The 13,912-nt window shown below is 42.0% G+C and overlaps 1 protein-coding gene across 1 annotated transcript; it reads left to right on the forward strand.

Moving 5' to 3' along the window:
* The first annotated feature begins 497 nt into the window (after positions 1-497).
* Positions 498-1,766, forward strand: LOC149300675 (UPF0415 protein C7orf25 homolog). The gene has a single exon (XM_089484745.1). The coding sequence runs from the start codon at positions 498-500 to the stop codon at positions 1,764-1,766; it is 1,269 nt and encodes a 422-aa protein (XP_089340871.1).
* The last annotated feature ends 12,146 nt before the right edge of the window (positions 1,767-13,912 follow it).

Consider the following 13,912-nt stretch of genomic DNA (forward strand, 5'->3'; position numbering starts at 1 on the left):
TGCCTCTTTACCCAACCACCACCTCCTGGGCTTCCAAGGATGTGTTTGGTCGAGTACTACTAGCCAGCACAGGACTGCATGAGAGTTCTAGGGGGGGTCAATAAGACCCCCAGAGCACATGCAAAGATTGCACTCTCAATTCCAGTGGGAGAGATCTTCTGCCACCCATTGGAGTGGTCCCCACACTCCGCTCCAGAGCTGCAGCTTCTTAAGGTAAGTGCTTTAATTTTTTCCCTATAGGTTAAGGAATGCATAAGAAAGTACCTATTGTTTACAGAGTGTTATATTTAGTTTAATATTGTGCCTGGATGTAACTGAGTTTGTAGCTTTTGTCAGGGTTTCTGTGTAAAAAGCCGTCAAATGCTTATCCACGATATATGTGCCTGTGAGTGGTATTTTACCATAACTGTATTTGACTCTATTCTAAGGTCAGTCTTCATCACATTAAAAGTAACATGCTGTTTCTTCCCATCTTGTACAGGTATAATGATGTCAACATGTCTGTTCAATCAATGCTTTGTGAGCGCATAGCTATTGCCAAAGAGCTGATGAAACGAGCTGAAGCCCTCTCCAGATCACGAGTAGGCGGTGTAGAAGGTGGAGCGAAATTATGCAGCAAGTTGAAAGCCGAGTTAAAATTCTTACAAAAAGTGGAAGCTGGAAAGGTAGCCATTAAAGAGTCTCACCTTCGAAGCACAAACCTCACTCATTTACAAGCCATAATAGAGTCGGCAGAGAGCTTAGAAGATGTGGTCAGCGTTCTCCATGTCTTCAGCTTCAATGACGGATTTGGTGAGAAGCAAACACTCGTGGTGGATGTCGTAGCAAATGGTGGTCACACCTGGGTGAAAGCAATTGGACGGAAGGCTGAAGCACTGCACAATATATGGTTGGGAAGGGGCCAATATGGAGATAAAAGCATAATGCAACAGGCAGAGGAATATCTACGAGCCAGCTGTCAGCAGCCAGTGCAGTACAGCAGCCCTCATATCATATTTGCCTTTTACAATAGCGTTTCCAATCCAATGGCTGAAAAATTGAAAGAGATGGGCATTTCTGTACGCGGGGATATTGTTGCTGTTAACCCCTCGCAGGACGATCTTCCAGAGGATAACTTATTAAGTAGCAGCGAATCTGATGATGATGGCTCAGAGTTGTTGCAAGTCGGCAAGGTTGACAGGGAAAACATAGTGGCCACTGTTGCTTTTCCTACAGAGATCAAAATAGAAGTCTGCAACAGAGTCAACTTGGACATTACTACTTTAATCACCTATGTATCAGCTCTCAGTCATGGAAGTTGCCACTTAGTCTTTAAGGAAAATGTTTTAACAGAGCAGGCGGCTCAGGAAAGGCAAGAAAAGGTGCTGCCACTGTTGCAGTCTTTCATGGAGGGCAAGGAGTTGTTTGCTTGTGAATGTGCTGTCAAGGACTTTCAATCTATATTAGAAACCTTAGGCGGGCCAGGAGAGAGGGAGAGAGCTGCGTCTCTATTAAAGAGAGTTACTGTGGTACCCGATCAGCCTTCAGAACGTGCCTTAAAACTTGATGTCAGCTCGAAAATAAATAGTCGTTCGATCTCTATCTTTGGGACAGGGGACACTTTAAAAGCCATCACAATGACTGCCAACAGTGGCTTTGTAAGGGCAGCCTCTAACCAAGGTGTTAAGTTTAGTGTGTTCATTCACCAGCCACGAGCACTAACCGAGAGCAAAGAGCCATTGGCTACCCCTTTACCAAATAATTACACATCCTCTGATCTACAATGAGAGGTTCTAGTAAATTACTAAAATATTGTAGGGATGCTGGCTGACATAATTATATAAAATTGCAAATTATTATTATTAAAGATAAAAGTGCAACTTTAAGTAAGAATCTTATTTTGTAGTGTTGAAAAAGAACTACGATATCAACAAGTTAATATACCATTTACCATTCTACTAGTTTTGCTAAATTAAAGGCAAACGTTTTCCATGAAATGTACCAAATTGACTCTTTGAAAATATATTCCTGGGTAAAAACATTGTGTGTTTTTTGTTATTTCAAAACCTTTTCTTCTGTAAATTCAAATTATTATATCGCGTTTTCCCATAGTACGGAGCTGCATAATCTGACAGGGCTTTATAAATAAATATATTATAAAGGAGCAGGCACTACAAAATAAAGCTAAGAAATTAAGTTAAAAGGCAAGCAGGAAAAAATGCTCTCTGTCCTAAGCCTTAAATCATGAAATGCTTGAGGACTACTTTTGTTAAACCACTTGCCTTCAAACTTTGACCTTTTAATATGGACTCAATAAAGGATCATTGTATTGGTTTATTTTTGCAGTCTGGATATGGAGAAACACACCTCCTTTTAGTAGTTCCAAGTTACTCTGGTTGAAAAAAGGGCAAGTCGGGTTAAACCCTTTCAAGTACCAATATCTGTTTCAAAAGTAGGTAAAAAAAATTACTTTTAACCAGTAGTGTCCCAAAGAAAGCCGTTCCCCTCGACCCTCTTTTCCACCGACCCTTGGCTGGGGTTTGTGTTATCTGTGAAGATGTCTTTCCTCAAAGTCCAACAAGCCTGGTTTGTAAAAACTGTCCTTAAAACACATAGAAACACAAAGGTCTCTAACTGCTGGTCTGATAGACATGTATAATGTAAATGAAAAATAACTTTGAAAGTCATTTCTTTGGTTTAAGGCTTTGTGTTACTGAATCTTGGTTCGCTTCAGCATTGCATTCATGTTTAAGGCTTTCTGTAGCTTGATGAAATGTTATCTAAAGATAATTATTCAATGGAAATCTTAAAAAAAAAAAAACCCACACACTTTGGGTCCCCTGTTAAGAATTTTGCGTATTAATGTTGCAGTTTTTATTCAATGTATTTCTAACAATGGAAAAATTCTAAAACTACCATTAATTAGAATGTATTCAAAAAGGAATTAAGGTTTCTTATTATTCAATGCATTTATTTTGTATTAGTTTCCCAAATTACAAGGTTCATAATTTTGTCCAATAGATGTAAGCGGTTGTATATGTGTAACTTGTCTTCATTTCAAGAGCTGTGGCTTTTAATCAAATATTCCAGCCGGATCATGCAGCCTTGACCGTAACATTGTTTTAATGTGCCAAAGGCCCTACATGTGTCTTCATCGGCTGCCACACTGCATGAATGATAATGTTAACCGCCTTGGGCCTGTTCCGTATCCTTGAAAAGCATAGAACTTTCATAACCTCGGGCAAGCCAGCTTTTAAATAAGGTGTGTAACTGGCCAATGTAAGTACTTGGCAAGATCGGATACTATACTAAAGGCCATTTAGTCCATTTAAATTCAAGACTTTCTTGTATATGTATATAATATAATCAATGTGTCACAATCTCCTTAGCAACCCGTTGGGGGCTTTCTGCTGATTGTTCCCCCATTAGCACTTGGCCCAGGCTTTAAAACTAAGACAATGCACAACAGTATAAATATGGGCTGCCATTTAAAGCTATATTGTTCTACAAGAAATGCAGAATATATCCACAAATACCGTCTTTATTCTGACCATGCTGTGGTGTTTTATTTGCGTTATTTTAAGTGATCGGAAATGTCTTTACCCAGCTGTATCTGTTTTAAAAGGTCTCGGAGATGCAGCTCTGTACAATTATAACAGATGCCCAATGCAAAGCCCTGTTTCCTATCCATGGCTTTACATTATACCAATATTCCATTTTTTTTTTCTTTCTCATAGGGTATAGCCCCCCCAACTATACAGTAGTATATGTATAGTAGGATGGAGAGTTTATCTTTCCGTATTTTCAGATTGAGATTACTTATGGTTTTTAAGTTTTTATAGTTTTTATTATGTAGGCCTAGATGTGTTTTTCAAGGCTGACCAAAATCCCATTACATGTAAAATCAAAGATTTTCCGATATTGTGGTATAATCCTAGAATAAGGGTGTTATGTACCTGTGTAAGCGGAGCTCCTCTTCCCTTCATTCTGCTCGAGGAAGGGGGAAACCCCCCTCAACCTCGCAATCTCTCTAGCAGCAGCCAATACAGAGAAGAGGGAGACCTTCCTCCACTTCACGACCTCCACAGCAGCATCCATGGAGAAGGGGGAGACCCCCTCCGCCGGAACGGCCTCGCAGGAGAGGAAGTCAGGTCCGGCATCCGAGGACTCCGCAGCAACAAGGCTTTTTAATGGGAGATTACGCCACAAGCAAGATGGCCGCAGATCCTGACATCTGAAGTGATTTATTTTTTTTTTGTTTCACTCATTTTGGCCCCAAACCGATTTCCATGCCCCTTCCTTTCGGTTCCTATTTAAACCTCCTAGTTTCCTAGGATCCTTGCCCTCGCATGGTCACCAATGCTTATAGTGCTGTCCTGAGTGCGCGTTATCCTTGGCAGTCCTTTCGTGTTTGACCTCGGCTTGTTTCCTCGTTTACGTTGATTCTCCTGTATACTGACCTTGTCTTGTTTTGACCATGTTTCTGCTACCCTTGGGTTCTGCTTGACTCCGGTGTCTCCAACCTTGCTGTGTGTAGCAGTTTGGGTGCACTTCTACTTTACTCAGAAAATCCAACCTGGAGAATTAATTAGTCATCAAATCTTTATTATTGATTACACATGAGACTCTTCTGCATCTAAATTCAGTGGTAGCTTTTTGTTTAGTGAAAATATTTAATGCCAAGTACTCAGGTAAAACTCTATTTCTTTTAGTAACCTCTGCAAATTCGAAATAACCTGACATAGTTCCACTGCAAATATACTTGGGCTGAATATAATATGGGGTTGTATGCAGGGCACTTATGCTTTTGTTTTGGCCTAGGTTGGCCATCGACAAACGTGATTCATCTTTATTGGCATTTGATTGGTAGATTGGGTACACACGCCTACATGTATGTCATGTGGACTGTTTGCTTTAATCTACAGTGCTGTTCTGGTTTTGTGTATGTCCACTCTGCAACAGTCCATATGCTGTGGACTGCAGTTTTATGTGGCTAGCTGGTTACATCTATAAAACCATTTTCATTTACAAACCGTAACAGAATTGTCCACAGTGTGGCACTATCACAAAACTGAAAACCACAAAAAAGCATGTCTGTTTATTACAATCTGTACAGGGAACTGTAAAACTGCTTAAAGTTCACGGTTCTGGTGAGACAAAATATTCAGTCGGGAAAGTCTGTAGGTTCATTAAACAGTTTATATTGTACGAAGGGCTTTTTCTTTAGTCTACGTGACAATTACATATGGAAAAAATGTTTACTGTGGTTTCAAGCAGTTCATTACTAAAAACCAAATCTACTATAATATTTTGGTCCAACAAGAATACACTACATGTTAACATGTAATTGAAAACACAAATTCAGTTTGTGAAATAACCGATTTTCTAAAAAGTTAATGTTAAATTTTATTGATCTCCTCACATGACCCATGCTCCCCACTGCCAGTAAAACCGGGCAGTGAAGCAGCTACCTGGCATCTGTAATTCTACATCTAGATCAGGGGTGTCCTACAGTAACTGGGACTGTTGGAAGGTATGTACTATGAGTTATGTTAACATTTTAGAAATATATTTTAGACAAAGGCACTCTCGAAGAGTTGAGAAGTCTGTATGTTTGTACAGTGTATATATCGGAGGCTCCCTGAATTAAGGAACAGAGGTTGTTTAACCTTCATGATATCAACATAACTTCTTTAATAGAGATGTAGGGGATACAACCATTACTGGTGTAAGGGGCCAGGCTGTCCTGAGGGGCCTGCTCGCAGAGACAAAGGCTTTTTCCATAGAAAAATACACTAAACCACTGATTAGAGGGGGCTGGTGGAAGAGCCGCCACTAGGGTAAAGGAGGTCTTACCAATCAGGAGAGACTTCTCAGCCTGACTGAGTGAGAGTCCCTCCACACGGAGCTTAGGCTAAGCTGCAGCCAGCACCAGGTAAGAAGCCCACTGTGATATGAGTGTGTTATGTCACTGTTTGTGTGTGCAATGTCTGGTAATAGATGTAGTTAATTGTCTTAGAGTGCTCATGTCTGGTAGTGGAGGGGTAAATTTCTCTGAGACTGGTCGTGGAACACACACACATTGTGGGAGCGGGCGGTAATGGTCACAAAATCAGCGGGATTCAAAAAACAGTCCCGCGCAGGGCTCTAGTGTAAGGGCTGTGTATATGTGTGTGTAAGGGCAGTGTAGGTATTTGTGTGTAAGCTGGTGTGTGTGTGTGTGTGTAAAGGCAGGGGAGTGTGGGGGCAGTGTGTAAAGGTAGTGTGTGGGTAAGGGCAGTGTATGTGTATATGTGTGTAAATGGGCAGGTGTGTGTAAAGGCAGTATGTAAGGGCAGTGTATGTATGTACGTGTGTGTAAGCTGGTGTGTGTGTAAAGGCAGTATGTAAGGGCTGTTGTGTGTAAGGGTAGTGTATGTGTATATATGTGTGTGTTTGTAAGCTGGTGTGTGTGTGTGTAAAGGCAGGGTTGTATAAGGGCAGTGTATGTGTATATGTGTGTGTTAATGGACAGGTGTGTGTGAGGGCAGTATATGTGTGTGTATGGGCAGTGTATGCGTATATGCGTGTTAAGGGGCCGGTGTGTCTAAAGGGAGTGTGTATGTGTGATTATGGACCTAAATAAAAATACATAAAATAACCTCTGAAAAAAAAATAGCTGGGGGCCAACATTGTTTGGATTTTTCCATAAATGCTAAACAAAAAATCCCCCTATTTGTTTAATATGCCTTCTTTTGCAGCATGAAGTATGCTCTATGACCAAAAGTATGTGGACATCTGACCATCACACCTAGGACATCCCATCCCAAAACCATAGACATTAATATGCAGTTGTACCCCTAAAACCACTCTTCTGGAACTCATCCTAAAACCACTCATGTCCAACTCATCCTAAAAAAGGGCTTAAGGTCAGGACTCTATCCAGGCCACTAGTTCCTTATCAAACTTATCAAACCATGTCTTCGTGGACATTCACGTGTGCAGTCATACTGGAACAGGAAAGGCATTTTCAAACTGGTGCAACAAAAAAATGCAACTCACTACCTACACCTTTGTAAAATTAAAAGCTTTCAAACCAATGTTGTCAACCATTTGCCCAATTTGACAACAATTTTGACAATTGAAATTAAGGGAAATCCTAAATCCTTAACTATATTTAACTTAAGAATTTATATATGAAATGTAAATAAGAACCCATACGACCAACATTTTAGGATGTCAGTGGTTCTGAAATAACGGAAAGATTTCTACTATTTGATATTGATTGGTTTCTGTCAGGATTCCACCCTGCTAGCCCGGACCATGTATGATTACTTTTGCCGTTATGACCGGCTGCTACCACTAGTGGCCACCCTCTCCCTCTCTCTGCAGTGCTCAGGATCAGATTACCAGGTCAGCTGGGTCTGATCACCTGAGTGGGATCTGCCTTTATTAACCTGCCCTGCCCTGTAGTCAGGGCCTTTGCATTGAAGTGCATGGACCGCTCTGCTTTGGCCCTGTACCGTGAGCTACCTGCTAGTTCCTGAGCTTCCTGCCGTCAGCTCACCCAGTGGGCTTCCTGCCGTCAGCTCACCCAGTGGGCTTCCTGCCGTCAGCCCACCCAGTGGGCCTCCGTACCAGTCAGCCCACCCAGTGGGCCTCCGTACCAGTCAGCCCACCCAGTGGGCCTCCGTACCAGTCAGCCCACCCAGTGGGCCTCCGTACCAGTCAGCCCACCCAGTGGGCCTCCGTACCCGTCAGCCCTGCCAGTGGGCATCCTGCCTAGACACTACTGCCTTTTCTTGCTGGTGATATCCTTCATCAATACAGTACCTTTCCTCGTATTCTGTTGTGCCGTGTGTTATTTCGCCTGTCCGTACCACATCACATACCGTCATGCATCGTGGGGTGCAAACAGAACCCCTTGTATCCCCTGCTACTGGGCTCCTACCCAACCTGCTTACCAGGGTCCTGACAGAATGCAAAGGCCAATACAAGGAGTCCGCGGGGATACCTGCAGTACTGGAATTGTTGGCGGAATGTCTTCTCCAGATATGTATATCCGTACGGACTGTTTTAAAACCCGACCATGGTGATACCAAGACCAAGACAGAGACCAAAAGCAAGACGGCTCCTAAGAAGAGCTACAAGCGTGAGCCACTCACCAAAGAGGAAAAACAAAGAAGGCAAGTAGATAACCTATGCTATTATTGTGGAGAGACTGGTCATAGGATTTCATATTGTCCATTGAAACCAGCCAAACCGTCTGCTACCCACATCGAGAAACCCCATGCCCAGGAACCTGCATATGACGCCAGCAATGTCACAAAGCAGGAGCATTCCCTGTCGCGATCACAGACAGGTAATGCAGGGGTTAACCAGTCCTCAGCACCTGAGAATCCTACGCCCTCCATCGTAATGTCAGATGACCTCCAGACCTTGTCTGACGCCCCCGAGTGGTCTGATATGGACAGTATGTCATCTGAGGCAGAGGTAACAGACACATCAATGGATATGAACCCCCCGGCTGTTTGTGCGGTCAGGAACACCACTCCTACCACTCACAGAAGTAGGAACGGGAGACTCCAAACTGCAAGACACTCCCTTGGGGCTCCTGGTTATGTCCTAGCAACCAATGGGACAATCGTGCACAGAAAGGAGCTGGAAGCTTATGAGCAACATCTGCGTGATCAAACGGCTGGTAGGCGTTCCTCCATTCCTGTCTCCACCCAGTCCAGTCCCGGTATTGGTCAACACCACTCAGAGGGATACAGTGTACAGGGGGTATTCCTATCCCCTGGCGAATGCTTGCCTTGTCCGACTTCTGTCCTTACCGCGACGTTCGCATCTGTGCCACCAGTGGCTAAGGTCCGGAACACCCAGGCCAGCACACCTGAGGCGCTGCCACCAGACCGTGTAGTGGCTTCCAATGGAACTGTCATACGCCGTGAAGATCAGCATGTGTTTGAGGAAGCGCTACGTGCCAGAACTAGGTTGTCCCGCCACAGACTGTGACACTACTGCCATACAGAATCCTACGAGCACCCAGAGGTTGCTCCTTGCGGTGGACATCTGTCAGGATTCCACCCTGCTAGCCCGGACCATGTATGATTACTTTTGCCGTTATGACCGGCTGCTACCACTAGTGGCCACCCTCTCCCTCTCTCTGCAGTGCTCAGGATCAGATTACCAGGTCAGCTGGGTCTGATCACCTGAGTGGGACCTGCCTTTCTTAACCCCTTAATGACAATTGCCGGTCCTGGCACGGCACGGAAAAGCATGTGCTTTACGACAATTGACGTGCCAGGACCGGCACGTCTTTAAACGGGTGCAGAAAGCGATCTACTATCGCTTTCTGCACCCAAAAAGCGTTGCTGAATGCCTCGACCTCGAGGCATTCAGCAACGCCGCGATCGGCACGAAGGGGCCATCTCTGGCCCCTCCACGGGGCGTCAACATCCGCCATACTTTGTATGGCGGCGGACGCCCGTTTTAAAAGCGTTTAGGAGGCGATCGACGATCGCCTCCTAAACTTAAATGGTGTCGCTGGAATGCCTCGATCAGGAGGCATCCAGCGACACCAAACACTAACCTTTTGATGGGCTGTGACCGCTCCGGAGAGCGGTCACAGCCGCAGCTGCCGGCAATCTTCGCCATCAAGGAAGATGGCCGCCGTCCTGTAACAGGAACCACAAATTTTAAAAGTTCGCTAGATAGTCCAGACCATCTAGAGAACTTTGGCTCCACTTGCAGGTTGAATACAGGTACTGCATTCACCATGCAAGTCAATGGAGCCCAGCTTTCTAATCACAGTGTGATTAGTAAAAATAAATTAAAAAATAAAATAAAATTAATAATAATTAGAAAAAAATAGTAAAAAAACAGTAAAATGTAAAAATCATTTCCCACTGATGTCACTATCAGGGGAACCTCCAAGTTGAAAAAAAATGTTAAATTTTTTTTTAAAAAAAATAAAAAAAAAATATATATATATATAAAAAATATATTTTTGTGAGCAAGTCCTAAAATTAGCATATTAGCTTAAAACAATTCTCGCATGGAAAGAGTTAAAATACTGGCATATTAAATGCCCGTGGGGTGTCTACTTTTAAAAAATGTATGATTTGATGGGGTAAATTGAATGGGCCAGGTTCAACAACGTCCCAATTAACACGGGGGGAAGGATGGCCACACATCTAATTTCCAATTAGAAAAATGCACACGTACCAAATGTGGCCTTTTAGTTCCCCCAAAAAATGACACACCCATGCATGTGGGGTATCACTGCACTCAGGAGATGTTGCTGAACACATTATGGGGTGTCGTGTGACAGCGGCATATACCAGGAGCTGTAAATTCATACATAAAGTAGGTGTGTGTGGGAAAAATACACACACAAAAATATTACTGCAAACTTTGAAAAAATGCTGGTGGTAAAATATGTGCATGCAAAGAGTTAAAATACCAGCATTTAAAATACCCTGTGGTGTCTAGTTTTGAAAAATATATGGTTTTGTTGGGCACACTGAAATGGCCTGGCTCAAAGATGTACCAAATAGGGCATGGGCAGTGGATCCCAAATGCCAAAGTTCAACATTGAAAAAAGCGCATGCCCCAAATGTGGCCCTTTTGCCCCAAAACAGCCAGGCAAAATCATTCATGTGAGGTATCGCTGTACTCAGGAGATGTTGCTGAACACATATTGGGGTGTTTTGTGATAGTGACATATACGAGAACATTTTAATTCATACCTGAATTAAAATGTGTGTGGAAAACCAAATGCAAAAAAATGACTACCACAAAGTTTGACAAAGACTGGTGGTAGATATGGTGCATGGAAAGAGTTAAAATACTAGCATTTGAAATACCCTGGGGTGTCTAGTTTTCAAAAATATATGGGTTTATTGGGCACACTGAAATGGCCCGGCTCAAAGATGTACCAAATAGGGCATGGGCAGTGGATCCCCAAATGCCAAAGTTCAACATTGAAAAATGCGCATGCCCCAAATGTGGCCCTTTTGCCCCCAAACAGCCAGGCAAAATCATTCATGTGGGGTATCGCTGCGCTCAGGAGATGTTGCTGAACACATATTGGGGTGTTTTGTGATAGTGACATAAACTAGAACATTTTAATTCATACCTGAAGTAAAATGTGTATGACAAAACAAATGCAAAAAAATGACTACCATAAAGTTTGACAAAGACTGGTGGTAGATATGGTGCATGGAAAGAGTTAAAATACTAGCATTTGGAATACCCTGGGCTGTCTAGTTTTCAAAAATATATGACTTGATGGGGTAAATTGCATTGGCCGGGTTCAAAGATACCCGAAATGGCACATGGGGGGAAGAATTACCAGATTTGGAAAAAATGGCTTTGAAATAGCAAAACGCTACCTGTACTTATTGCCCCATAATGGGTAGAAAAAAGCAAAAAAACATAAAAACATTGGGTATTTCTAAACTCAGGACAAATAGTAGAATCTATTTAGCAGGTTTTTTCATTACCTTTTATAGATGAGTAAAAGATTTTTCAACTAAAAGTTAGAAACAGTCATTTTTTTCTAAATTTTTCACCATATTTTATAATTTTTTTAATAGTAAATAATATGATACAATCAAAACAATGTCATCTAAAGAAAGCCCTTCTTGTCCTGAAAAAAACAATATCTAATGTGTGTGGGTTCAGTAAACGGGAAAGAAGAAAATTACAGCTAAACACAAGCAGCGCAGAAATGTTAAAAAGGCCATTGTCACAAAGGGTACAAAAAGTAAAATCAGCCTTTGTCTCGAAGGGGTTAATTAACTTTTTTTAATTATTATTATTATTTAATAACGGCAACAAGTATTTAAAAAGTGCCTGCATTTTGGCTGTTTGATAGATGAGCTTGTCAATATACAAGAATATTTGATCCCACACAATGCCATATTTACCTTTGGAGCTGGTTTAGGCATAACCCTGGACGGCACCACCAGCTGCCACTTCCGTCGTCCTTCTGAGCATTTTAAGGATGCACAGTGCCCGGCAGAAATGAACTACTGAGTCTGTGCTGACACAGCACAGTCTTTCATAGAGTCTGTCGGTCAGTTGATGAGATCAGTGATCTCCCGTTTAACTGTCCAATAAATCAGTTGTTCAACAAGGAGCCTAATCAGCCAAGGAGGCAATAAACTCCCTGTTATGCGCCAGAAGAGTTGTTGCCCTAGTCCAATAGGCCAGAATATTATTATATATTATTGTTTTATATAGCGCCATCAAATTCTGTAGCGCTGTACAATGGGTAGACAGGACATAACAAGTAGTATGTAACATAAAAAACAGACAACAGGTGAGGAGGGCCCTGCTCAAGCAAGTTTACAGTCTAGAGCATGCCATTGATCTCACTTATAACCAAACATTCATTTCATTTTAATTTTCCTTCTGCTCACTCACTTTTCATTTTGTTAAATGATAATTTAATATGTTAACATGTCTATTATTAAAAGCATTCTTACTTTACAATATATTTTTTACACCTGCCCTATCTGTGTGTGTACATATACAGTATCTCACAAAAGTGAGTACACCCCTCACATTTTTGTAAATATTTTATTATATCTTTTCATGTGAAAACACTGAAGAAATTACACTCTGCTATAATGTGAATTAGTGAGTGTACCGCCTGTATAACAGTGTATTTGGTTTTCCCATCAAAATAACAACACACAACCATTAACCCCTTCAATCCCAGGGGTTTTTGGTACCTCAAAGCCCAGAGCAATTTTGCCATTTTTGCGGTATGTCGGTTTAGCGATTATTCTCTTTTCCTGTGAATAGTGTACCCATGTAAACTATATATTGCTTTTTCAAGGAGAGATAGAGCTTTCGTTTGATACCATAGTTGGATGATTAGCTGAAAATTTAGAATGAGAAATTTAGTAAAAACTAACGAAGATTAGAAAAATAAACTAATTTTTACATTTTCCCTCTGAATCCTCACAAAATTAGGTAAAGTGATGGAAAATCCCCTCCAAGTTTATCAATTCAGGTGTCCTGATTTCAGAAATACCTAATTTATATAGATTTTCCAGACTCTCCCAGCACCAGGGAGCATACTATAAGGTGTACAATTTTGTATAATTTTTATGCCTGTGGCTTAATGGGTTTGGGGGTTGTGAACGGGGGCAGGAGGGTTATACTGGCTAGATGTTATGCTAGGGCAATGGGATGTAAGGTTTTTTTAAGAATATTTTTTATCTTTTTATATATATATATATATTTTTTTATTTGAATTTTTTTTTACTTTTTATATATTTTTTTTTACACAGTAATGGTTAGAGGTCCTCCTAGGGACCTCCTGAACATTATTTATATTATTATTATTTTAATGATTTATTTAATATTATTTTTTTAATGGTTTAACTTTTTTTTTTTTTTTCAGCTTTTCTCTTTCAGGACGGGAGGGGGAGTGAGAGACATGGTTTCTCACTCCCCTCCCCGTGATCCCCCTGCACCGATCACACTGATCTCTATGCAGGTCCTCACAGACCTGCATAGAGATCGCAGCGTCTCTGTGCCTCATCGGAGGGCAGGATATCTCCGCAGGGGATATCCTGTCCTCGGATGACTTACCGGGGTAAGTCAGCAGTGACGCAACCCTGAAGGGAATGCCCGATTGTGCGTTTGAAACTGCGCGATCGGGCGATCGGGCAGTTTACGTGTAACAGCTTACCGGCTTTCATGCCGGAAGCTTATACAGGCGATCGGATGTACTCCTCATCTGGTTGTGTGGCAACCAGATGAGGAGTACAAAGTCAAGTGTGTCTACAGTCAAGCATGGTGGTGAGAGTGTCATGGTCTGGGCCGGCATGAGTGCTGCCGGCATTGGGGAGCTACAATTCATTGAGGGAACCATGAATGCCAACATGTACTGTGACACACTGAAGCAGAGCATAATCCCCTCCCTTCGGAGACT

The sequence above is a fragment of the Sceloporus occidentalis genome, unplaced genomic scaffold, assembly GCF_023333645.1.
Source record: "Sceloporus occidentalis isolate IW3139 unplaced genomic scaffold, rSceOcc1.0.p SCAF_23, whole genome shotgun sequence".
Taxonomy (NCBI): domain Eukaryota; kingdom Metazoa; phylum Chordata; class Lepidosauria; order Squamata; family Phrynosomatidae; genus Sceloporus; species Sceloporus occidentalis.

Excerpts from the sequence above, each read along its gene's own strand:
- LOC149300675 (XM_089484745.1), top strand. The coding sequence starts at position 498 with ATGTCTGTTCAATCAATGCTTTGTGAGCGCATAGCTATTGCCAAAGAG.